This window comes from Puma concolor, chromosome D1, assembly GCF_028749965.1.
Source record: "Puma concolor isolate L17-30 chromosome D1, mPumCon1.1.hap2, whole genome shotgun sequence".
Classification (NCBI taxonomy): domain Eukaryota; kingdom Metazoa; phylum Chordata; class Mammalia; order Carnivora; family Felidae; genus Puma; species Puma concolor.
This window is the reverse complement of record NC_141676.1, coordinates 57,216,601-57,241,622: the sequence shown is the minus strand read 5'-3', so window position 1 is coordinate 57,241,622 and position 25,022 is coordinate 57,216,601. Positions and strand designations below refer to the sequence as shown.

At 37.6% G+C, this 25,022-nt stretch overlaps 1 protein-coding gene across 6 annotated transcripts in view; it reads left to right on the top strand.

The window, feature by feature from the left end:
* The window catches only part of FCHSD2 (FCH and double SH3 domains 2), a 302,118-nt gene that overhangs the window by 256,624 nt on the left and 20,472 nt on the right, over positions 1–25,022 (top strand). For 4 of the 6 annotated variants that reach the window (XM_086678247.1, XM_025928470.2, XM_086678246.1 and 1 more), the window contains 2 exons: positions 7,977–8,081; positions 20,712–20,873. In XM_086678247.1, the coding sequence (XP_086534373.1) occupies positions 7,977–8,081; positions 20,712–20,873 (267 nt within the window). The remainder of the gene's footprint in view (positions 1–7,976; positions 8,082–20,711; positions 20,874–25,022) is intronic. The other 2 variants (XM_086678251.1, XM_086678249.1) reach the window with 1 other exon arrangement.

The window sequence follows — 25,022 nt, the reverse complement described above, 5'->3', positions numbered from 1 at the left end:
AATAAAAACCCTCGAGAAAGTCGGGATAGAAGGAACATACTTAAACATCATAAAAACCATTTATGAAAAGCCCACAGCCAATATCATCCTCAGTGGGGGGAAAACTGAGAGCTTCCCCCTGAGATCCAGAACACGACAGGGATGTCCACTCTCACCGCTGTTGTTTAACCTAGTGTTGGAAGTGCTAGCATCAGCAATCAGACAACAAAAGGAAATCAAAGGCATCAAAATTGGCAAAGATGAAGTCAAGCTTTCACTTTTTGCAGATGACATGATATTATACATGGAAAATCCAATAGACTCCACCAAAAGTCTGCTAGAACTGATACATGAATTCAGCAAAGTTGCAGGATACAAAATCAATGTACAGAAATCAGTTGCATTCTTATACACTAATAATGAAACAGCAAAAAGACAAATAAAGAAACTGATCCCATTCACAATTACACCAAGAAGCATAAAATACCTAGGAATAAATCTAACCAAAGATGTAAAAGATCTGTGTGCTGAAAACTATAGAAAGCTTATGAAGGAAATCGAAGAAGATATAAAGAAATGGAAAAACATTCCGTGCTCATGGGTTGGAAGAATAAATATTGTTAAAATGTCAATACTACCCAAAGCTATCTACACATTCAGTGCAATCCCAATCAAAATTGCACCAACATTCCTCTCAAAGCTAGAACAAGCAATCCTAAAATTCATATGGAACCACAAAAGGCCCCGAATAGCCAAAGTAATTTTGAAGACGAAGACCAAAGCAGGAGGCATCACAATCCCAGACTTTAGCCTCTACTACAAAGCTGTCATCATCAAGACAGCATGGTATTGGCACAAAAACAGACACATAGACCAATGGAATAGAATAGAAACCCCAGGGGCGCCTGGGTGGCGCAGTCGGTTAAGCGTCCGACTTCAGCCAGGTCACGATCTCGCGGTCCGTGAGTTCGAGCCCCGCGTCAGGCTCTGGGCTGATGGCTCAGAGCCTGGAGCCTGTTTCTGATTCTGTGTCTCCCTCTCTCTCTGCCCCTCCCCCGTTCATGCTCTGTCTCTCTCTGTCCCAAAAATAAAATTAAAAACGTTGAAAAAAAAAATTTAAAAAAAAAAAAAAAGAATAGAAACCCCAGAACTAGACCCACAAAATATGGCCAACTAATCTTTGACAAAGCAGGAAAGAATATCCAATGGAAAAAAGACAGTCTCTTTAACAAATGGTGCTGGGAGAACTGGACAGCAACATGCATAAGAATGAAACTACACCACTTTCTTACACCATTCACAAAAATAAACTCAAAATGGATAAAGGACCTGAATGTGAGACAGGAAACCATCAAAACCCTAGAGGAGAAAGCAGGAAAAGACCTCTCTGACCTCAGCTGCAGCAATTTCTTCCTTGACACATCCCCAAGGGCAAGGGAATTAAAAGCAAAAATGAACTATTGGGACCTCCTCAAGATAAAAAGCTTCTGCACAGCAAAGGAAACAATCAACAAAACTAAAAGGCAACCAACGGAGTGGGAAAACATATTTGCAAATTACATATCGGACCAACGGCTAGCATCCAAAATCTATAAAGACCTCACCAAACTCCACACCCAAAAAACAAATACTCCAGTGAAGAAATGGGCAGAAAACATGAATAGACACTTCTGTAAAGAAGACATCCATATGGCCAACAGGCACATGAAAAGATGCTCAACATCACTCCTCATCAGGGAAATACAAATCAAAACCACACTCAGATATCACCTCACGCCAGTCAGAGTGGCCAAAATGAACAAATCAGGAGACTATAGATGCTGGAGAGGATGTAGAGAAACGGGAACCCTCTTGCACTGTTGGTGGGAATGCAAACTGGTGCAGCCACTCTGGTAAACAGTGTGGAGGTTCCTCAAAAAATTAAAAATAGACCTACCCTATGACCCAGCAGTAGCACTGCTAGGAATTTACCCAAGGGATACAGGAGTACTGATGCATAGGGGCACTTGTACCCCTATGTTCATAGCAGCACTCTCAACAATAGCCAAATTGTGGAAAGAGCCTAAATGTCCATCAACTGATGAATGGATAAGAAATTGTGGTTTATATACACAATGGAGTACTACGTGGCAATGAGAAAGAATGAAATATGGCCCTTTGTAGCAACGTGGATGGAACTGGAGAGTGTGATGCTAAGTGAAATAAGCCATACAGAGAAAGACAGATACCATATGTTTTCACTCTTATGTGGATCCTGAGAAACTTAACAGAAACCCGTGGGGGAGGAGAAGGGAAAAAAAAAAAAAGAGGTGAGAGTGGGAGAGAGCCAAAGCATAAGAGACTCTTAAAGAACAAACTGAGGGTTGATGGGGGGGGCGGGGGTGATGGGTATTGAGGAGGGCATCTTTTGGGATGAGCACTGGGTGTTGTATGGAAACCAATTTGACAATAAATTTCATATATTAAAAAAAAGAAAAGAAAAAAGAATAAAATTGGAGGGCTTACTCTACCTCATTTCAAGATATAAAACTACAAAAATCAAGATACTGTAGTATTGGTGTAAGAATAGACTTACAGGAGGTGCCTGGGTGACTCAGTGAGTTAAGCCCCTGACTTCGGCTTAGGTCATGATGTTCCAATTTGTGAGCTCAATCCCCACTTCGGGCTCCGCACTGTCAGCGTGAGATTGTCTCTCTCTCCCCCTGTCTCTCTCTTTCAGCCCCTCATGGGTTTCTCTCAGCCCCTCGTACACTTGTGCCCTCTCTCTTTTAAAAGTAAATAAATAATAAAAATAAATAAATGGTTTTTAAAAAAAAAAAGAAAGGACTTACAGATGAATAGAACAAAATAGAGTCTAGAAATAGGCACACACGTATATAGTCCAGTGATTTTTAACAAAGATGTAACAAACTTGTAAAAATGTTAAATAAATTTTAATAAAAATGAATCTAGCCATGTTTTAAGCACATGACTAGGGTGCAAGGATGATTCAACATTAGAAAATTTATCAGTATAATAAACTGCATTTATCCAGTAAAGATGAAAATTTCTATGATTATTTTATAGTTACCAAAAAAGCATATTATAAAACTTGTTATCTCTTAATGATTCAAAAATAAAACAGGGGTATCTGGGTGGCTCAGTAAGTTAAGCGTCCGACTTCAGCTCAGGTCATGATCTCATGGTCCGTGGCTTCCAGCTGACAGCTGAGAGCTCAGAGCCTGGAAGCTGCTTTGGATTCTGTGTCTCAAGGGGTGCCTGGGTGGCACAGTTGGTTAAGTTGATTCTGTGTCTCCCTCTCTCTCTCTCCCTACCCCACTTGCTCTGTGTCTCTTTCTCTCAAAAATAAATAAACATTAAAAAAAAAAACAAGGGGCGCCTGGGTGGCGCAGTCGGTTAAGCGTCCGACTTCAGCCAGGTCGCGATCTCGCGGTCCGTGAGTTCGAGCCCCGCGTCGGGCTCTGGGCTGATGGCTCAGAGCCTGGAGCCTGTTTCTGATTCTGTGTCTCCCTCTCTCTGCCCCTCCCCCGTTCATGCTCTGTCTCGCTCTGTCCCAAAAATAAATAAACGTTGAAAAAAAATAAATAAATAAATAAATAAATAAATAAATAAACAAAATTCACAGCCAGCAAGATAAAGAACTTTTCATCCTAACAAGGATATCTTCCTGAGACTTACTGCAAACATTATACTTGATGGGGTTGTATTAGTTTTCTATATCTGCCATAACAAATTACCACAAACTTAGTAGTTTAAAATAACAGTACAAATTTCTCATCTCACAGTTCTGTAGATCAGAAGTCTGGGTGGGCTTGGCTGATTTTACTGCTCAGGCTCTAGCAAGGCCAAAATTCTCTGGAGTAGGACCCACTTCCATGCTCATTCAGATTGTTGTCACAATCTAGTTCCTAATAACTGTAGGACTGAGGTCCCTGCTTCTTTGCTGTCAGTTAGGGGCTACCCTTAGCTCCTAGAGGCTACTCTCTCTGGTCCTTCTACATGGGCTCGTACATCTCAGAGTCAGCAATGATGCATTGAACCCTTCCCATGCTTGGAATCTCCCTGACTTGTTTTTGGCCCCTCTCTTTTCTCATACCAGCTGGAGAAAGTTCTGTGCTTATAAGGTGTCATAATGATTAGATTGAGCCACTTTGATAATCCAGAATAATCTCCCTATCTTAAGGTCTATAACGCTAATATAAGTGTAAATTATATTTTACATATAAACAGTTTCAGGAAATTAGGGTGTAGACATGTTTGGAAGCCATTCTCCCTACTAAAATGGTAAAATAAGAAAACAGTACCCATCATCACCACTAGTTTTTAGTGTCATAAGATTTAGTCAGTACATTAATGAAAGAAAAATAAAGTGTTTAAATATTAGGAAAAGGTACACCTGTCATTATTTATAGATGATGTGATTGTGGGCTCCCCAAAATATGTGACCCAACTGTCAAACAGACGTAATAACAGCTCAATAAGGTGAAGAGATTTAACACTATCACAGAAATCATTAGATTTCTTAGTAACTAGAAATAATAAATTACAAAATGCAATTAGAAAAAAAAAAATTCACCATAGCAGTAAAATGATGAATTAACCAGGGAAATATCATGACCTGTAAGAAGACATTTTTTTTTTAACCAATGAACATAAAAGATGACCTGAGTAATTGTGGAGAGATGCCAAAAAAAAAATGTGGATTTTTGTATTTATTTGTAATTTCAATGCAATCCCAATGAAACCAAAAAGATATTTTTATTTCTTAAAAGATTTTATTTATTGGGGCACCTGGGTGGCTCAGTCGGGTAAGCCTCTGACTTTGGCTCAAGTCATGATCTCACAGTTTGTGAGTTCAAGCCCCGCATCGGCTGCTGTGCTGACAGCTCAGAGTCTGGAGTCTGCTTCAGATTCTGTTTCTCTCTCTCTCTCTCTGCCCCTTCTCCACTAGTGCGCTCTCTCTGTCTCTCTCTCTCTCTCTCTTGCTCACTCACTCTCTCAAAAATAAACACTAAAAAAGATTTTTTTTAAGATTTTATTTTTTTAATTAGTAATTATTTTACATTCTTTTTAAAAAATTTTTTTGTTTTATTTGAGAGAGAGTGAGCACACACAAGTGGGGGAGGGGCAGAGAGAAAGAGAGACAGAATCCCAAGCAGGCTCCAAACCATTAGCACAGAGCCCGATGTGGGGCTCAAACCCATGAACCATGAGATTTTGACCTGAGCCAAGATCAAGACTCACTTAACCAACTGTGCCACCCAGGTGCCCCTAACGATTTTATTTTTAAGTAATCTCTACACCCAACATGAGGCTTGAACTTAACAACCCCAAGATCAAGAGTCACACACTCTACTGACTGAGCCAGCCAGGCACCCCTAAAAAAATATTTTCAAAGGAATTTAAAAATCTGGCTCTAGGGGCACCTGGGTGGCTCAGTCGGTTAAGCGTCCGACTTCAGCTCAGGTCACGATCTCACGGTCCGTGAGTTTGAGCCCCGCGTCAGGCTCTGGGCTGATGGCTCAGAGCCTGGAGCCTGCTTCCGATTCTGTGTCTCCCTCTCTCTCATTCATGCTGTCTCTCTCTGTCCCCAAAATAAATAAACGTTAAAAAATAATTAAAAAAAAAATCTGGCTCTAAAAATGTTTCTGGATTTTTTTTTAATGTGCAGGGATAGCCAAGAACAACAATGAGACTTATGTGCCTTAGCACATACTGAAATACAATAATGACCATAGTAATTAAAACTGGTATTATACAGAAATTAACAAATATATTTTAAAAAATGATCTGTATGCATATGGACCATTAGATACTGATTGAAATCAACCAACCATAAAAAAGTCACTTTGAAAAGCCAAAGAAATTTCATGATGAACAGCATAGTAAGGCTACCAAAGGACTCATTAGTAGGTCTGTTGATGGTATTATAGTTTTATTTTTTCTTAAAGTTCATATTTTCAGAGACTTCTAATAAGGCATGTAGTAGTGAAATGACATGATGTTTGAAATTTGCTTTAAAATAATCTAGCCAAGAAAAAAAAGACTAAGCAATGTAGATGTAGAAAAATCTTGCTGACTGTTGAATCTTGATGATCAGTATATTGGAAGTTCAGCATACTAGGCTTTTTACTTTTGAGTATATTTGAAATTTTTCATAATAAAATTGTTCATGGCATTTCAAATCTTTGGGAGAAGGATTTATTCAGTAAATAGTATTAGAGCAATTGTCTGTGCATCTGGGGAAAAAATATAAAGTTAGATTCCTCCCTTCCACTGTAATACAGAATAAATTTAGAGTAATTAAAGAGACATGTGCTAAACACAAATGATTAAAACCTGGAAAATATAGAAAATTTTTGGTATATTACAAATGACTTTTTTTTAGTGTTTATTTTGTGAGAGAGAACAAATGGGGGAGGAGCAAAGAGAGAAGGAGAGAGAGAATCCCAAAGCAAGCTCCACGCTGCCAGTGTGGAGCCCAATACAAGGGCTTGATCTCACAAATCACAAGATCATGACCTGAGCCAAAATCAAGAGTCAATTACTTAACTGACTGAGCCACCCAGGCGCCCCTACAGATGACTTCTTAAGCAAGACACAAAACCCAGAACCCATAAAGGAAGAAACCAATAAATGTGACCACATAAAAAATAAACATTTCTATAAAACTAAAGAACGTTAAAAAGTTACGAGAAAAGGAATAGAATGAGACATTTGTGTTGTTTTTTAATATTTATTCATTTTGAGAGAGAGAGCTCAAGCAGGAGAGGGGGGCGGTACAGAGAATCTCCGCACTGCAGCATGGAGCCTGATGCAGGACTTGAACCCATGAACCGTGAGATCATGACGTGAATTGAAACCAAGAGTCAGATGCTTAACCAACTGAGCCACCCAGGCACCTCTGACACCTCTGGCACGTCTGACATAACAGATAAAGGACTAATATCTAGAAAGATGTTTAATAAGTAACAAAAAGACAAAAAAAAAAAAAAAAAAACAAGAATGGATAGAGGCTATGAACTGTCCATTTATAAAAATAGAAATAAATACAGATGACCAACATATGAAATGATGCTGTCTATTAGAGAAATTAAAATTGAAATGAGATGATCTTCGTGTATATAGCATCTTGGCAAAAATTTTAAAGATTGACAGTATTTAATGTTGGTAAGATACAGAAAAATATGCTCTCACACAGTACTAGTAAAAGACGAGATATAATTTTTGGGGGGCAACTCAGCAATGTCTATTTAAATTAAAATACACAGTTTTCACTTCTGTATTTTTATCTTAAATAAATATTCCTGTATGTGTTCAAAGAGTCATTAACAAGGTTGTTTGTACAGTACTATTTATAATATTGGGAAATTCGGAAACTCAAATAGCAGTAGAAAAAGAGTAAATAAAAATGGTACAGCTAAACTGTTGAATCTATGGATTAGAGAATGAAGTCAGTCTATTTGTACAATCATAAACAGTTTGCTTAGACACATTGAAGGGATGATAGATCTCATTTTAGATCTATTTTTCATATCATTTTAAACAAAACTTCAAGTATGTAGAAATACACAAGCAATAGTCTGGAAAAATACATGTAAATTGATGGGATGTGCCATTTTATATTAGTTGTTGTTTTATAACAGTATATTCATGTAATTTTTAAAAATCGAAAGTATGTATATCAAAACATGCAATCCAAATAAGGTTTGTAGCTTGTACCAATGTCAATATCCTGGTTTTTATATTGTAGTATAGTTATATAAGCTGTTGCCATAGGGGAAAGGGACGAAAGGACTTTCTGCTACTTTTGCAATTTTGTAATTATATCAAGGGTTTGTTTTTTTATAATTAACAAATAAGTGAAAAAATTAAAGGTTAAAAAAGGAATCATGGCCACTTGTCACTGAAACCTAGTAAATTACCTAAATACACTAGTCACTTAAGAAAAAATAGAGAAAAAAAAATAGTCATCATTTCCCTATTTTCTTTAATAGGTACTAGATGATCTGGAATGTCATGGAGTTGCAGTATCAGAACAAAGCCGAGCAGAGTTGGAACAGAAAATAGATGAAGCTAGAGAAAATATTCGTAAAGCAGAGGTGAGGTGGCAGCTAACTGTGGCATTTTGCCCAGCTCCAACAACGTCACGACTATGATATATACCTTTAGGATCCAGTTTCTATACACTGATTAATTTGAAGATGATTCAACATCTTTATGTGTGTCCAGAGTATTATTTTTGAGTACCTGCTTCATACAAGGTAATACATGTAACAAAAGGCACTGAACCTATCTGAAGAGTTTGCAATCGTGAAACATTAAATAACAGAAGAATTATATCACAGTGAAGGTACTAATTTTATAGTTTTCACAAGGTACAAAATAAATCAGTCAAATTAATGGCATAGAAATTGATACATATATGTTCAGAGCCTTGAAAAGTCCTGCCCCATATAGAAGGTTCACTGGTCCAGGAGCATAAGCTGATCTTCTAAAAAAGAGACTTGGTTGAGCAGACAAAACAAAAAACATTACAACCGTGGATTTTAATCTTTTGGTAAGGGGTCTTGGGACCCTTTGAGGATTGTATATGAAAGTGTGAAACCCTCTCTCCCACCAAAAAAAAAAAAAAAAAAAATACACATTTTTGTGCACAGTTTCCAGAAGTTCATGTACCCTAGAGTAATATTCTCTGACCTAGAGGCAGAGAGGTTGAGATAGAAAGAAGTTATTTGCAAAGGAGGAAGACCTAGGATATAATTTGGCAGTTGGATTAGATTAGAGTGGAGGTTTTTTTGTGAGGAAATGTGGTAGGAAGAAAGCAAAATAATTGTGGTTAGGACCAGTCCATGGAGGACCTGTGCACACTTGTATATAGTTATCTACCCAATGCAACATGTTGAAGGGATGTAGAAATAGACATTTTAAAAAGACTGAGACTATCCAGGCCTCAAGAATATGTTCTTGTTAGGAAGGCCTCAAGAGAGCCAAAGATAACTAAGGCCTTAAAGCATAAATGCCAAGGAATGATCCACACAAGTATACATAATACTTAAGGAACCCAGAGGACACAGAGACCCCTGGGAGAAGTTGTTAGGGCAGGTAACACAGAAGAGGTAGGATTTGAGATGGGTGTTGACAGATGAATAATATTTAATTCGAGAAAAAGGGATAGATAGCACAAGATTTGTGCTATGCAATGTTAAGAGGCATAACTGGAACCAAAAGAAGAAGGTAGGAAGGAGGCAGATTTGAAGCTGACATTGGGAAATCCTAACAGTCAGATCTGCCCAATGAAAGAATAAATTCCCCTGGGACGAGGTGCAGCACTGCAAGTGCTGTCAGGGACTCTATACAAGGAATTCTTTCATTGGTTGAGGGTTAATCTAAACTAGTGATTTTCACATGTCCCCTCAGGACTCTAGAGGTTTTGAGGAAATGTTTCAGTGGTTGGTTGGAGGGCAGGGGGAGGTGAGGGGAGAGGCAGCTTAGGCAAACATAGGGAGTATGAGCATGTTTTTGGCATAACCCCACAGAAGTGATCTGAACCAGAAAAGCTTGCCATCTGCCTGGTCTAGAAAAGCCCCAGTAAACCTAACTTGCCTTTGTTCCTGGCACATGATCCACAGCCTCCATAGTGAAGAGGGCAGGGTGTACAATAAATAGTCATTTTCTGCTCTGAATTCAGGGTCATGGCTAAACCACTACCCCAGTGTGCTGGCCAACTACTATTGGCAGGCCCTTGCCTAGTCTGAGAAACACTGGCTTGTGTAGAAGAGTTTCTCCTGGTATTTGTTTCTCTATACTCTGAGTGAAGTCAGTTTCAGAGCTTTGGTGGAACGGGACAGGTCTCAGAAGTTTTCCAAAGGGTGTGTTCTCTCTTGTATTTTCCGTTTCCAGACTCCCTCCATAGTGTCACTGTCTGGTACCATCGCTCCACCAAACCCCCCAGTAGTAGCAGTAGTAGGTATCAGTCACACAGTCTGCATTTAGGCTGAATGACCTGTTATTTCCATGAGTGTGCTAAACAGCCCTGCGTTTGTTAGCTCAAAGCTAAAAATATGAAGTGAGATTCCCACAACAGAATGACTCGTTTCTCCTAATACCAGTATTTAAGTCTGCATTCTCAAAGATAATTTTCTTACCAAAAATACAGAATATGTTAAAAACCATGATGCTAGATCCAGTATCTCAGTTTTGAATATCAGTGAAATACGGTTAATCTTACTGCTGTCTTACAATGATCTTCCACTTGATTTTCACCTATCAGATACGAAGAACAGTCCAGCTAAAATTAGATGGCAAATACATGAGTGTATTACTCACTGCAGGGGTAGTACTTACCAGGTTGTCCTAATGACATTTTTGGGTAGATTTGACTACAAGAGCCTTCAGAGGAATTGACAATAGTGGTTTTGTAGATTACCTTTTTCTTTCTTCTGCCTGCATATCATTTGCATTGAATTTTCCATTCAGTAGTTACTTACTTTATTATAAATAATCAAAAGGGACAAAGCTGGTTAAAATTCCATTATATCCTTCATGTTTGATTTTTAACTCCCACCAACGTGTTACCCTCTCTTGTTGGGTAATCTACTTTATCTAGTCATTTCTGTATTATGTTTCCATTCAGTGTTGCTGATTACAATAAAAACATCTGTGGTGCTCAGTAATAGATTAAAGAAGCTTTTTCCAGACATAGAAATTGAAAAATATAAATGGCCTGTGCTTTTCTAAAGAATATAGCAATTACTTAATAATTACTGACTAGTTAATGTGTCACAAATTCACTAAGTTATTAGTGTAACAATTACTTAATAAACATCTGCTGTGCCCCAGGCACTGATGGATATACTAGACATACAATGATGAACACACTGTGTGTACTAGATGTGGTACTGTTGGCAGCCCCTGACAAATCCAGGAGTTGAAACAAAGCAATAGCTGCTCAAATTAAACTTTAATAACAGTCTTCTTAACCTGGTATTTAGGTATTTGAATTTTTTGAAATGCCTTTTGTCACAAAGACACACACATTCTGCATCTGACTTATACCTGTTTTAAAAGGAGCTTGCCAAGAAACTGAGAATTTTAAATACCATCTTTTTGGAAGCTGTACATGATGTATGTTGTTCCAGAGCACAATTACTTTTTGCATGTTTAAATTTTTCCCTTTTTGGGGGGTTGAGGGTAGTTCTCTTTTTTTTTTGACAGTGAAGAGACACACTGAGGAGACACAAATAGGAGAAAGTTAACGTAAGAAGTTAAAGATACTGGAAATTTTTAGCAATTCATGTTTGGTATAAGGTCTGCAAGAAGGAACTATAGACTATATGATTCCTTCTCTAAGATACTAATTACATATTTTTTTATCTGAATGTACACTTGAAAGCCAGAGTACCTGGTATCAAGAATTAACAAAACCAAAAAAATCAATTATTATTTATATAAACACGTTTTCATAGGTACCATTTTCTCTTAAATTGTCATCCTATAAGGTTCTGTTGTACATCAGGAATTCAAGATTATTATGTCATCCTTGTACCTCAGTGACTCAAAAATGGTAATTAATACCCTTGCCAGCATGCTATAGGAGAAGCCCCAAAATTTCAGTTGCATAAAATGTAAAGCCTCCTTGCCACAAGATTAATGAAATGCTAAGGATAAGCCTGCTATAAAAACAGAATTTTCAATCATATTATATCGAAATTTACATTACCTCAGGGCCTGTTATTGTGGGTTTTCACTATACTCTTATAATAGTGTGTCAGCACACCTTTTGACTAATCACTTTCTTTCACTTTATGTGTGAATATGCTCTTTTTTTTTTCCCTTTGTGATTATTTATTTTTGAGAGAGAGGAAGAGAGCGAGGGGGACAGTTTCCAAAGTGGGCTCAGCTGCTGACAGCAGAAAGCCCAGTACAAGGCTCGAACTCATGAACCGTGAGATCATGACCTGCGCCAAGGTCAAGCTCTTACCCAACTGAGTCACCTAGGTGTCCCGTGAATATTTTCAACTGTACAGAAAAGATGAAGAGTAAAGAAATATTTCTCAACATGCTAAATTCAACAGTTAATATTTTGCAATATTGGCCCTATGTGTATATTTCTATTCTGTAAAATAGAGGTTAAATCTCGAGGCCTTATTAGAGTCAGTATTTTAGGCAAAAATACTTGATAGATGATGCTGTTTTTCATCACAGAATGTTTTTATCAAGTTGCCTCTAACTAATGATGCTAACAGTAGTCACTTAATTAGGTGGTGCTCCCAGATCTTTCCACTGTTCAGGTTCCTTTTTTTCTTTTTTTTTTTTTTTTTTGTATTTGCAGCTACCAGGTACTAGTCACCTCCAGTAATGGCAAATACGTATTTTTCTCTCTTTCTTAAGTATCATTTTGATGTCATGGTATTTTAAAAGTCAGCTCTGGGGCACCTGGGTGGCTTAGTCAGTAGGTGTCTGACTTCGGCCCAGGTCATGATCTCACAGCTCTGTGAGTTCAAGCCCCGCATCAGGCTCTGTGCTGATGGCTCGGAGCCTGGAGCCTGCTTCAGATTCTGTGTCTCCCTCTCTCTCTGCTCCTAACCCACTCACATTCTATTTCTGTCTCTCTCAAAAATAAATAAACATTAAAAAAAAATCAGCTCTATCAAGGTATAATATACATACAATAAAATGTAACCATTTCAAGGGAACAGTTTGGTAAGTTTGGACAAATGCATCTCCCTAAATATTCACCACCACAATCTAGATACAAAATATTTCATTCATCCCCCCCCCAAATTCTCTTGTGACCAGACAACAATTGACATGCTTTCTGTCTTAAGTTAGTTCAACTCCGACAATATGAGTATTAGATTACTTGGTATTGCCCTACACATCACATGCAAAGATCACCTTTCATGCTTTTATACAGTCTTTTTTTTTTTTGTCTTAATCTCAGTTTGATGAGCTAGTATGTATTCAAGTTCACTGATTGTTTCTTCTGTGGTACATAATCTACTGTTAAGGCCATCCTGTCAATTTTGATTTCAGGTGTTACAGCTTCAGCTCTAGGAGTTCTGTTTGGTTCTTTATATTTCCAGTTCATGCCTGCTTATCTTCATGTTTTCCTTTAAATCCGTAGGTGTATTTATAATAATGACTTTAAGTCTTGTCTGCTCATTCCATCATATCTGTGATGTCTGTCTTTCTTTCTTATTGACTGATTTTTTCCTTTAGTTATGGCTCATCTTTTTCTACTTTTCAAATACCTAGTAATTTTTACTGAGTACTAGAAATGGTGAGTGTTTGGTTATTGGGGTGTCTGAATTTTCCTTTCTTCTTTTAAAGACTATTGAGTTTTGTTCTGACAGCCAATTCAGTTGCAGATCAATTTGATCCTTTTGAGGCTTATTTTCAAGCTTTGTTTGGGCTGGTTTAGAATAGCCTTTCCAACAGTGTGGAGGTTCCTCAAAAACTTAAAAATAGAACTACCCTACGACCCAGCAATTACATTACTAGGTATATATCCAAGGGATACAGGTGTGCTGTTTCGAAGGGGCATATGCACCCCAATGTTTACAGCAGTGCTATTGACAATAGCCAAAGTATGGAAAGAGCCCAAATGTCCATCAACGGATGAATGGATAAAGAAGATATGGTGTGTGTGTGTATATGTATAGGTATAGGTATAGGTATAGGTATAGGTATAGGTATAGGTATAGGTATAGGTATATACATGTGTGTATATACATGTGTATATATATGTATGTGTATATATATATGTGTATATATATACATATATACGCATACATACATACATACATACATACATACAATGGAATATTACTCAGCAATCAAAAAGAATGAAATCTTGTTATTCCAACTATGTGGATGGAACTAGAGGGTATTATACTACGCGAAATTAGAGAAAGACTGATATCAAATGACTTCACTCATATGAGGAATTTAAGATACAAAACAGATGAACTTAAGGGAAGGGAAGCAAAAAGAATATAAAAACAGGGAAGGGGACAAAACAGAAGAGACTCTTAAATACAGAGAACAAACTGAGGGTTGCTGGAGGGGTTGTGGGAGGGGGCATGGGCTAAATGGGTAAGGAGCATTAAGGAAGATGCTTGTTGGGATGCGCACTGGGTGTTATACATAGGTGATTAATCACTGGAATCTACTCCTGAAAACATCATTGTACTATATGCTAGCTAACTTGGATGTAAATTATAAATAAATAAATGAATTAAAAATTAAAAAAAAAAAAAAAGAATAGCCTTTCCATTAGGGCAAATTTAGCCCTATTACCAATGCATTTCCTTTCTATAGTTTCTTGTTTTACCATGAGTATCCAGCAAGGTTTCTCAACTCTGGCTGGATAGATGGAACATCTTTCAGCCCTGTATAAGCTCTTGAGAAGTTTTTAGTTCACAGCTCCGTAGTAGATGTCTTTCCCTGAGTCATTATCCTTTGCTTCTCCTCATGGAGTCCCACATATTCTCAATTTATTATGGGTTTTTATTAATTTAGTGTATTTTCAATTATAGTTGGCCTTTTTTTAAGTGCCACATTGTCTAAATTTGGCCAGTGAGAGTCCATTTAATGGCTGACTTCCATGTCCTTTTGACATTATTCCCATTAGATTTTTGAACAGTTTCTTGCTTTCTCACACAACAAGCCATCATACACTCACTGTGTATTTTTCCCCTACCAGACTTAGAATTAGCCATTTCTTCATGGAGCTCTGATTTCTTTTTTTTTTTTTTTTAATTTTTTTTTTCAACGTTTTCTATTTATTTTTGGGACAGAGAGAGACAGAGCATGAACGGGGGAGGGGCAGAGAGAGAGGGAGACACAGAATCGTAAGCAGGCTCCAGGCTCTGAGCCATCAGCCCAGAGCCCGACGCGGGGCTCGAACTCACGGACCGCGAGATCGTGACCTGGCTGAAGTCGGATGCTTAACCAACTGCGCCACCCAGGCGCCCCTGATTTCTTTTAATAAAGAATAGTATTTATTTTTTTATTAAAAAAAATTTTTTTTTAATATTATTTATTTTTGAGACAGAGAGAGACAGAGCATGAGCAGGGGAGGGGCACAGAGAGAGGGAGACACAGAATCTGAAGCAGGCTCCAGGCTCCAAGCTGTCAGCACAGAGCCTGATGCGGGGCTTGAACTCACAGGCCGCAAGATCATGACCTGAGCCGAAGTCGGACGCTCAACCGACTGAGCCACCCATGCGCCCTAAGAATAGTATTTAGACACCAGAGTCTAGAATGTGAAGGTGCTTATTGTTATGAGTATCATTTATTTCTTGGCCCTTTCTTTGTTATTAGAGCTAGGAATTTATTATTTTTTTCACATCATGAGTTCATGTTGATCTTTCCAATTAAAACTTAAAATTAAAAGGATTTTGTTGAAATTCTTTGATTTTATATTGTCTCTTTTCTCTTATATTGAAAATCTTGGTTCCTAATATTATCATAATATTTTATTTGCTTTCTCCTGCAGTGTATTAAAAAGTCTCAGAATTATAATGGAAATACTAATGGTAATCTATTGAGCAAAATTTAAGATTTCTTTGCAGTTCATTTTGGGTATAGAATATATCTCTACAAGGGTTTCTGCTTCTGATAATAAAGGACTAACTCATATTAGGCTAATCCTCCTTTAGATAACAGTTATTAACCTGGGGTAAAAATATTTAAAGTGATTATTTAGTAGATGTGGAAAACGGCCATATAAAAACTGGAAAGGAATAGACCCTGAAAAGAATGGGACTGTATTTGGTGATATTAACATTAAACAGCTCTTTGCAAGGGGCTGTTTTCAAGCATAGAGCCTTGGTCTTAACTGGCTTTAGAATGGCTGTCAGGAAGCCCTCAAGTTTGCATATATGTGAATAACCGTCCATATCCTGGGCCAAACCTAAATACATGTATGGAACAGAAACTCCCAGGAGCTTGACAGGAAACAATAGCTGGAAGGCAAAAATAATTAACAGAAAGTTCATCTGTTGCTCACCACAGGGGAACAACATCAACCATTAAAATATTGGAGTGGTTGTAACATCAAAGTAAACTACAGGACAAGAAATATTAAAAGGGATCATTTATAATGATTAAAAATAAGGTGTTCATCATCTTCTCCATCAAGAAGACATAACAATTCTCAGGGCGCCTGGGTGGCTCAGTCAGTTGGGCATCCTACTTAGGCTCAGGTCAGGATCTCAGTTTGTGAGTTCAAGCCCCACTTCGGGCTCTGTGCTGAGCTCAGAGCCTGGAGCCTGCTTCAGATTCTGTGTCTCCCTCTGTCTCTGCCCCTCCCCAGCTCCTGCTGTGTCTCTTTCTCTCTCAAAGTTAAATAAAAACATTAAAAAAAAAAAAAAAAAAGAAGAAGAAGACAGTGTAACAATTCTGGATGTGTATATAACTAATAATAGAGCTACTAAGTACATGAAGCAAAACTGGCCTAACTGAAAGGAGAAATAAACAAATCTACCATGGTAGTTGGAGATTTCAACATTCCTTTCAGTAATTAGAAGAAGGAGCTAGAAAATCAGCAAGGATACAGGAGACTTGAACAACACTATCAACTAATTTTACCTTAATTGGCATTTAAAGAAGACTCTACCCTACAAGAGTATAGAGTATTTGTTCTTTTAAAGTACACACAGAATGTTCAGCATAAACCAGTGTCAAGTTAGTTTAAAAGTATTGATATCAGTCTGAGTATGTTCTCTGACCATCAGAATTAAATTAAAAATCAATTAACAGATACCTGAAAAATCCCCCAATATTTGGAAACTAAATTATTTAAACACAACAATCTGTGGCTGCCTTAAAACACACACACACACAACTTTATGGCAAAAGCTATTTATTATCTCTCACCATTCTGGGTGTTGACTATGCATTTCTTTTGCAGGTTTTTCCTGAGATTACTCAAGGAGCTGCATACATCTTAGAGGGTCTGCTAGAGGGCTAGGCCTTTTTTCCAAATGGTCTTTCATCCTCAATTATGCTAAACTGGGCTTCCTTACATGATGGAGATACATTCCAAGAAATCAACTTTACTTGTACTTATCAAATCTCTGCATCAAATTTGCATATGTTCCATCAAAGCAGATCACATGGATAAGCCCGGAATCAATGCGAGAGGGGACTACTTGGATAGCAAGAGGCATGATTCATTGGGAATAACAGTTTACCAAAATCGATGGGACTTTGGTTAAATCATTTTTCTCATCTATAATGGAGTTTATGATATCCATCCTCAGAATTGTTGTGTGGATTGAATGAAATGGTATAATCCTATGTGATAAAAGTTGTTTAGAGTGTTTTTAAGAAACCAAAGGTAATTTAGAATGGCAAATACTACCATCTACCATTATTCATTTCCTACACATGCCAGGCATTGTCCTAAATAGTAGAGTTGCAACAGACACAGTCCTTACCTTAGAGAAATGATATTTTGAAGGTAAAGTAACTAAGCCCATATTAGATTTACAGACTTTATAACTTTATCCACATGTCAAGCCGAAAAGTTTTATAAACTCAACTGTGGCTTGACATTTGGATGTGCTTATGTTAAATTTTATATTAAAATCAGTTAATTGACATTGTTAATACACCAAGATTATGTATCTATAAGATACATCTATAAGATGTGGTTTTTCAAAGCATCATTTTAAAAAAACTCTACCTCTTGGGGCGTTTGGGTGGCTCGTCAGTTAAGCTTTCAGCTCTTGATTTCAGCTCAGGTCATGATCTCACCGTTCTTGAGATCAAGCCTCACGTCTTGAGATTAGATTCTCTCCCTCTCTTTCTGCCCTTTCTGCACTCAACATATGCATGCTTTCTCTCAAAAAATTAATAATTAAAAAAAATTTTGAAGTAAAGTGAAAGACAACACACAGGATGGGAAAAAATAATCTGCAAATCATGTATCTGATGAGGGACTTTTATCTAGAATACATGAAAACTTACAATAAAGACAAAGACAAGGGGTACCTGGGTGGCTCAGTCAGTTGAGTGACCGACTCTTGATTTTGGTTCAGGTCATGATCTCACTGTTGTGAGATTGAGCCCCATGTTGGGTTCCATGATGAGTGTAGAGCCTGCTTGGGATTCTCTCTCTCTCTCTGTCTCTCTCTCTCTCTTTCCCTCTCTCTGCCCCTCTCCCCCACTTGTACTCTCTAAATAAATAAATAAATATTTTTTAAAGGACAAAGACAAAAGAAAACAGCAACAGTTCATTTTAAAAATGGGCAAAAGGTCTGAATAGACAGACATTTCTCCAGAGAAGATACACAGATGACTAATAAGCACATGAAAATATACTTGACATCATTAGTCATCAAGGAAATACATATCAAAACTACAATGAGATGCTACTTCATACTCACTAGAATGGCGAGAATCAAAAAGAAAGACGTTACAAGTGTTTTCCAGATGTGGAGAAATGTTAACCCTCACACCCTGCTGGGGGGATTATCAAATGAGGCAGAAAACAGCCTGGCATTTCCCCAGTGGTTCAATATAGCATTATTTTATGACTAAGTAATTCCAGTCCTAGGTATATACCCAAGAGAAAAGAAAGCATGTTTACACAAAAACTTGTACACTTATGTGTAAAGGAACATTATTCATATTAGACAAACTGAAATCACCCAAGTGTCAGTTAACTGACAAATGGATAAATAAAATGTGGTGTATCCAATAGAATGTTATATAGCCATAAAAAGGAATGAAATACTGATACATGTTACAACATGGATGAACCTTGAAACATTATGCTAATTCAAAGAAGCCAATCACAAAAGACCACATATGGTTCTATTTATATTAAATGTTCAGAATATGGGCTCCTGGGTGGGTCAGTCAGGTAAGCATCCAACTTCAGCTTAGGTCATGATCTCACCGTTCGGAGTTCGAGCCCCACATCAGGCTCTGTGCTGACAGCTCACTGCTAAAAAAATGTTCAAAATAGGTAAATCTGTATATAGAGAAAGAACAATAATTGAAATGAGGGGTGAGGGAGCAATAGTTAAAGGATACGAGGTTTCTTTTGGAGGTGATTAAAATGTTCTAAAAAGTGATTGTGGTGATAGTTGCATATCTGTGAATATACTGTGAATCATTGAACTGTAAACTTTAAATAGATGAATCTTACAGTATATGCAAGCTTTATCTCAGTAAACAGTTGTTAGAAGAATAAACAGGTTTTTGCAAGGCTATTTACCAAACACTGTCTCCAAACCAAAAATTCTAATTGCTTTATAAAGATGTATATGATATCCAAAACCACTGAATTGTACACTTAAAAATGATTAAGATGGCAAATTTTATGTAATGTGAATTTTATCTCCATTTTTAAAAAGATGTATGCTTAATCTTAGGAATACAAGATAAATACAGCAATGAGAGCTCAGTGAAACAAGTCAGAAGTCAGAGAATTTTTTTTTTCTGAGTAGGCTCCATGCCCAGTGTGGGGCTTGAACTCATAACCCTGAGATCAAGAGTCACTTACTCTACCAACAGAGCCACCCAGGTGCCCCCAGAGTTCAGATCAGTTTTAATACCAGCTCTCCCGATGGAGAATCTAGAGAGTGATCAGAATCGCATGCCAGAAGTGTTCAGTGAGCACACTTGTTTGTCCAGAAGTCCCACAGAAGGCTATAAAGTGAGGGTTGGAATTATCAAATAATCGACATTTTCTCAGTGGAACCTTCCAATGTCGAAGGAAGAGACCACCTCTCTAATACGTGAAACAGTGAAACTGACTTTACTACTTGCTAAGCAAGAGAGTAATACTTACAAACACAATCTCTAAACAAAATAGAACCGATATACAAGGTTTTAAGAATTGTGGATTTCAGGGATTGGCAGATTTTCAAAACTGAAAATGTTTTACAGATTGGCTCACCTCTGGCTGTGGTGTATAGGGATTGGTGGACTGTCAGAAGCAGGAGTAGAAACTTGAACACTGGTGATTTCTGGAGTGAGGCTGTGGTTTACTGGCTGCCTTGCAGATGTGTGGGGCTGTCACTGGCTGACTTTCAGAGGCCTGGCTATTAGAGCAAAGCAGTTACTGTTTGATTGGGACAGGTTTAGACTGGTTCTGCGGTTACGTGCTTATGGCTTAGAACAAGAGTCAAAGCATAAGCAGTCTTTCTGTTTCTTGAATTTGGAGAATTCAGTTTGGAGAATTTTATTGCTGTATTTTATTATTTCTGATAGCTACATCATAATTTAACTTAAATCTTTACCCAGTAGTTCAGTCAGGAGTCATGGAAGTTTTTAACCAGGGAGTGACATGGTGACCTTTGCAAACTTGTAAGAGGTAGATTATAGAGAAGAAAAAGTCCAAGAGATAGGTTAAAAGGCTGTCAAAAAGGCTGGATTTTAGGATATCCTGAGGCCTAGCCTTCCTAAGAGGGGAAGAATGCAGACTTGATGGTGTATTCATATCTTCCTGTTCATAAGTTAGGTTTGATGTGTCTTGTCAAGATGCGAGTGTGCCATTTGCCCTCATTTGTGTTCTTGTGTTTCCTCTCCTCTCCCTACTTCTATTTCCCGCTCCCTCTCCCCCTCTCCAAGTGAAAAATTAACCTCTATGCCAAGGAAGCATTGCTAGTGAATACCAAGATTATTTTAATTAGTAAATCAAGAATAACTTAAAAAACACATTGAGGAAAAAGTGCCTTGATGTCTCACCATTTTCTTGGTTTTCTTAGATAATTAAGTTGAAAGCTGAAGCCCGGCTGGACCTGCTAAAGCAGATCGGTGTTTCTGTGGACACGTGGCTAAAGAGTGCAATGAATCAAGTAATGGAAGAACTGGAAAATGAACGATGGGCTCGCCTTCCTGCAGTGACCAATAATGGCACTTTACACTCGGTAGGATTTCTCTTCTTGGCTGTAATGGGCAGACTTTCACTGAAGGATGCTGTTCTTTGACTGTGTCACCAAACCTGATAATAGCCAAAATTTAAAAGAAAAAATAACGGTTTTGCTAGCAGTTTGGTTTCTTTTCTTTGGCCTGTCACTGAGTTAAACTTGGTGTAGGAAGAGGGAAAAAGTCATGCTTTTTATTTTTAATATGCAGTGAAGAACATATTATCACTAGTTGGTTTATTAGTGCCACTTTACCAAATTCCTTATCCCATCATGAAGTAGATATGTTTCTTGTCTGGAAGTCATGGAATAAAAATTTTAATCTAGTGTTTCTGAAGTTCTCAGAGGTTTTCTCTGAAAACTGACATCCAGAGAGTCAGAAACAATCTTAAAAAGAGAAAAGGGGGTGCCTGGATGGCTCAGTTGGTTGAACGTCCAACTCTTGGTTTCAGCTCAGGTCATGCATGATCTCACAGTTCATGAGATCAAGCCCCATGTGCCTGGGATTCTCCCTCTCCCTCTCTCTCTGCCTCTCTCTCTCTTTCTCTGTAAATAAGTAAATAAAAGAAAGGAACACTTTTAGTCTCTGGCTTAATTATTTGATTCACAAGGGCTTTCACACTCTGTTCACTGTATTTTTCATCAGGGAGACAGTGCAAGTATGGTCAGAGCTCAAGCTAGCATTTTCTTGCTTCCAGTCCAGGGCATTTTCCACTTTGATGTCATCCAGTTCAACCTTAGTTATTCATGTTGGAGATCTGAGTGCCCGAAAAGTTCATTGACTTGCCTGTTATTACTTAAGTGGATATATGATGTCTATAGCTGGTCAGACTAAAGTAATTCCTACTGCTGCTTCCTACTCATTACTCTGTCTCATCCTGTTTATTTCCTTATGGCATTTATTACGATCTTTGCTTTGTGTTCTTTGTCTATCTTCCTCTCTGGAATGTAATTACCATGTCTGTCTGATTCAGTGCACAGCAAAGTGCCTGGCACGTAGTAAGTACTCAATAAATATCTGTTGAAGGAAGAAATGAAAGAATGGACGGCTGAATAGATGGAATAGTGGCAAACTAAAAGCTAAAACTCTAATCTCACAACTTCCTACTGTATCCAAAGTGCCTCTTCAGCGCTTGTGCCCTTCAGATAAAAGGCATCCTTGCAAGAGAAATTGGCTAAAGTTTAAGAACATTCCTGAAAGTTTTGTCAATTTTTTCACATAGCATTCTGATTTTCTAATGGGAATACACTTGCGCATTTTAAAAAGATTGCGTGTGGGTGTGCATTTTAAGGAAAAGCAATCTATTGAAAGTTTATTTTTATTTGACTATTAATGGTAATCCAGCTAGAGAAAATAGGCACACATCACCTACTTGACGTCAGGGTTAGAAGAGCCTGGCCTGTTTTTAATACAATAGAGTTGTTCCATGTCATGGAATATCTCTTTCTAATGCATCTTTTGAATGTCACAGTTACCATCTACTTCAAGTAATTTTGTTGTACAGAATTTAGGATGACAGCAAATCCCAGGCACACACTTTCTTTTGGCCTCTTCAGTAGCACTGTTGGCAACCAATAAACCCATGATTTCTCTTGGACTAGTATCTTTTCTAACTAAATCAACTGGGCAGGCACTTATCCCCTCCCTGTGTGCCTACTTCCTGAGCAAATTGGAGATGAACAAGAATTGGTCTCCCTCCTTGAAGAGCTTGCAAGCTGGTAGAGCAGACAGACCTCAGACCTTTATAGATCTTAGTGATCCATGGCAGTGTATGACTGGGTTCCTCTGTGGCAAACTTGAAACGCCTACTTCTAACTCATCAACACACCTGGGAAAAAACCCTTCTCTCCGTGTTTCAGAGAGAAAGTTAAGTTAAATGATCTAAGCTCCCCTCCAACTCCAAAATCTTATGATTTTGTGAAATGCTATTAAAAAAGTTTAATGCCAGGTGGAAAAATAGGAAAGACGTTTGCCCCATGAAGGAACTGTCAGTTGAGATAGTCCTTGAAGAATTTTAACATGAGATAAAGAAGGGCTTCTGAGTGTGAAGGAAGGAAATGAAGAAGATATTCCTAGTACAGTCTGTCAGTGAGTAGTACATTCTGGTAGTAAGTGTTGAATAAATTCGGTGTTTTTGAGAACTGTCCAAAGACATGAGCTCATCTAGAAACATCACGTTTTCTGCGAAGAGAACATTTTGCAATCCTAACCCATTCTTCCTTACCTCTAGTCAGTATCATGGAGCTTGTGTCATCCTGCTTTCAGCTGAGGCATATATTTTGTGGAAGCTCCACTAACAGTCCAGTAGTGCCCCCTTTATCCATGGTGTCACTTTTCTTGGTTTCAGTTACCATGGTCAGCCATGGAAGCAACTATCTAGATGCAGATGATCCTCCTGACCTATTGTCAGAAGGTCAGTGGTAGCTTAACGCTGCGTTACAATGCCTACATCATTCACCTCACTTCATCTTGTCACGTAGGCATTTTATCTCACATCACCACAGGAAGAAGGGTAAGTACAGTACAATAAGATATTTTGAGAGAGAGAGACCACGTTCACAAACTTTTATTACAGTATATTATTGTAACTTATGTGTTATTACTATTGTTATTTATCTCTTACTGGGCCTGATTTATAAATTAAACTGTAGCACAGGTATGTATGTGTAGGAAAAAACATAGTCTGTAGGGTGTGGCCCTACTGGTACTTCTATCAGTTCAAACATCCACTTGCGGTCTTGGAACATATCTCCTGCTGATAAGGAAGGGAGGCTACTGTATAAATAAAGGAGAGATGTGGGCACAAAACAGCTTAATGAAGTCCCAGTATTTATTTAACCTGCTTTTAAATGACTGCACTGAAGTAATTTAGAAGAAGTTGTATCTCTTCTCTTCACACTGGCAGCTGCTGGCTAGGATCATGAAGCAGAAATACACATCTGGGGACCAAATTATTTCTTCCATTATAGATGCCAACAAAAGCATTAGTCATCAAGTTTAGAGTTCCCTTCCATCGGGAAAACATGGTTAATTTTAATGTTACACATTAACAGTGTAAAGGGCCTTATTAGAAGATAAATGTTTTTAAAATATATAGTCTTTTTACCTTACAGAATAAGGAACTATACTTTCTTGAGTATTAACTTTTTGCCTTCTATATTATGCTGTGGTACAGATAGAGGGTTGGGAAGAAACATAGAAAAAGAATCACAGAATACAGCAATATTTTTTAATGGAGAACAGTCTGTTAATATAGCTACTCAGCTGATGGTAAACTAGAGCTCATACATAACCTCTTATGGTTAGATTGCTACCAGTAGCCCAGTCAGCCTTTCTGCCAGTCATTCCTCCCTTCTCTTATTTTCCTTTCTTCTCTTACTCAAAAACCCATACTCAGTTTAATTTTGAAGTTATATTAATTTTAGAATAGAAAAAGTTATAAAACTGGATTAGAAAAAAATTAGAAAGTTAGGTAGAGGAAAAAAATGACCCCAAACTCCGTCCTTATGACACCACTGTTAGCAACTTGATGTAATTCTGTCCTCTTTCTATTCTTTTTTTAAACATATTTGTCATAATAAAGTTAATTTTGTATATTTTTCCATCTAGCATTCCATTTTGCTGGACAGTCTTCATAATCTTTCTTTTCATGTCTGTGTAGTATTCCCTCAGGAAGGCATACCATAATTCACTTAACTGCTCTCTTATAGGTTCAATATTTAGATTGCTTCTAGATATTATAAATAAATAATACTCTGAAAGAGTGTCTCTGAAAGAGATATTTGTGTACATACTTCTTTTTTCCATAGTGGGAATAGATTTCTATAATACAGATTCTTAGAAGTAGAATTCATAGGTTAGAGATTTATAGTTCTTTGTTTAAGGTTGGGTTTTGTTTTTTTCCCCCTAGATTCTCAAACTATAGCTGACAGTGTTTACATGACTTCCTTATCTTCAGCCATTTCCCCTATCATTTCTCCTATATAACAGACATCCTGGCATCCACTTTGTTGTGCAACCTCCCTAAGAGCGTGAGCATTTTGCAGAGTTGCATAGAAATAAATTCTGACTTTCCTCATTATGAAGACCATGCTGAATAATGTGTTTGAAAGGCAAGGAAATTAAATGTTTTTAAACATCAGGATGGTAGT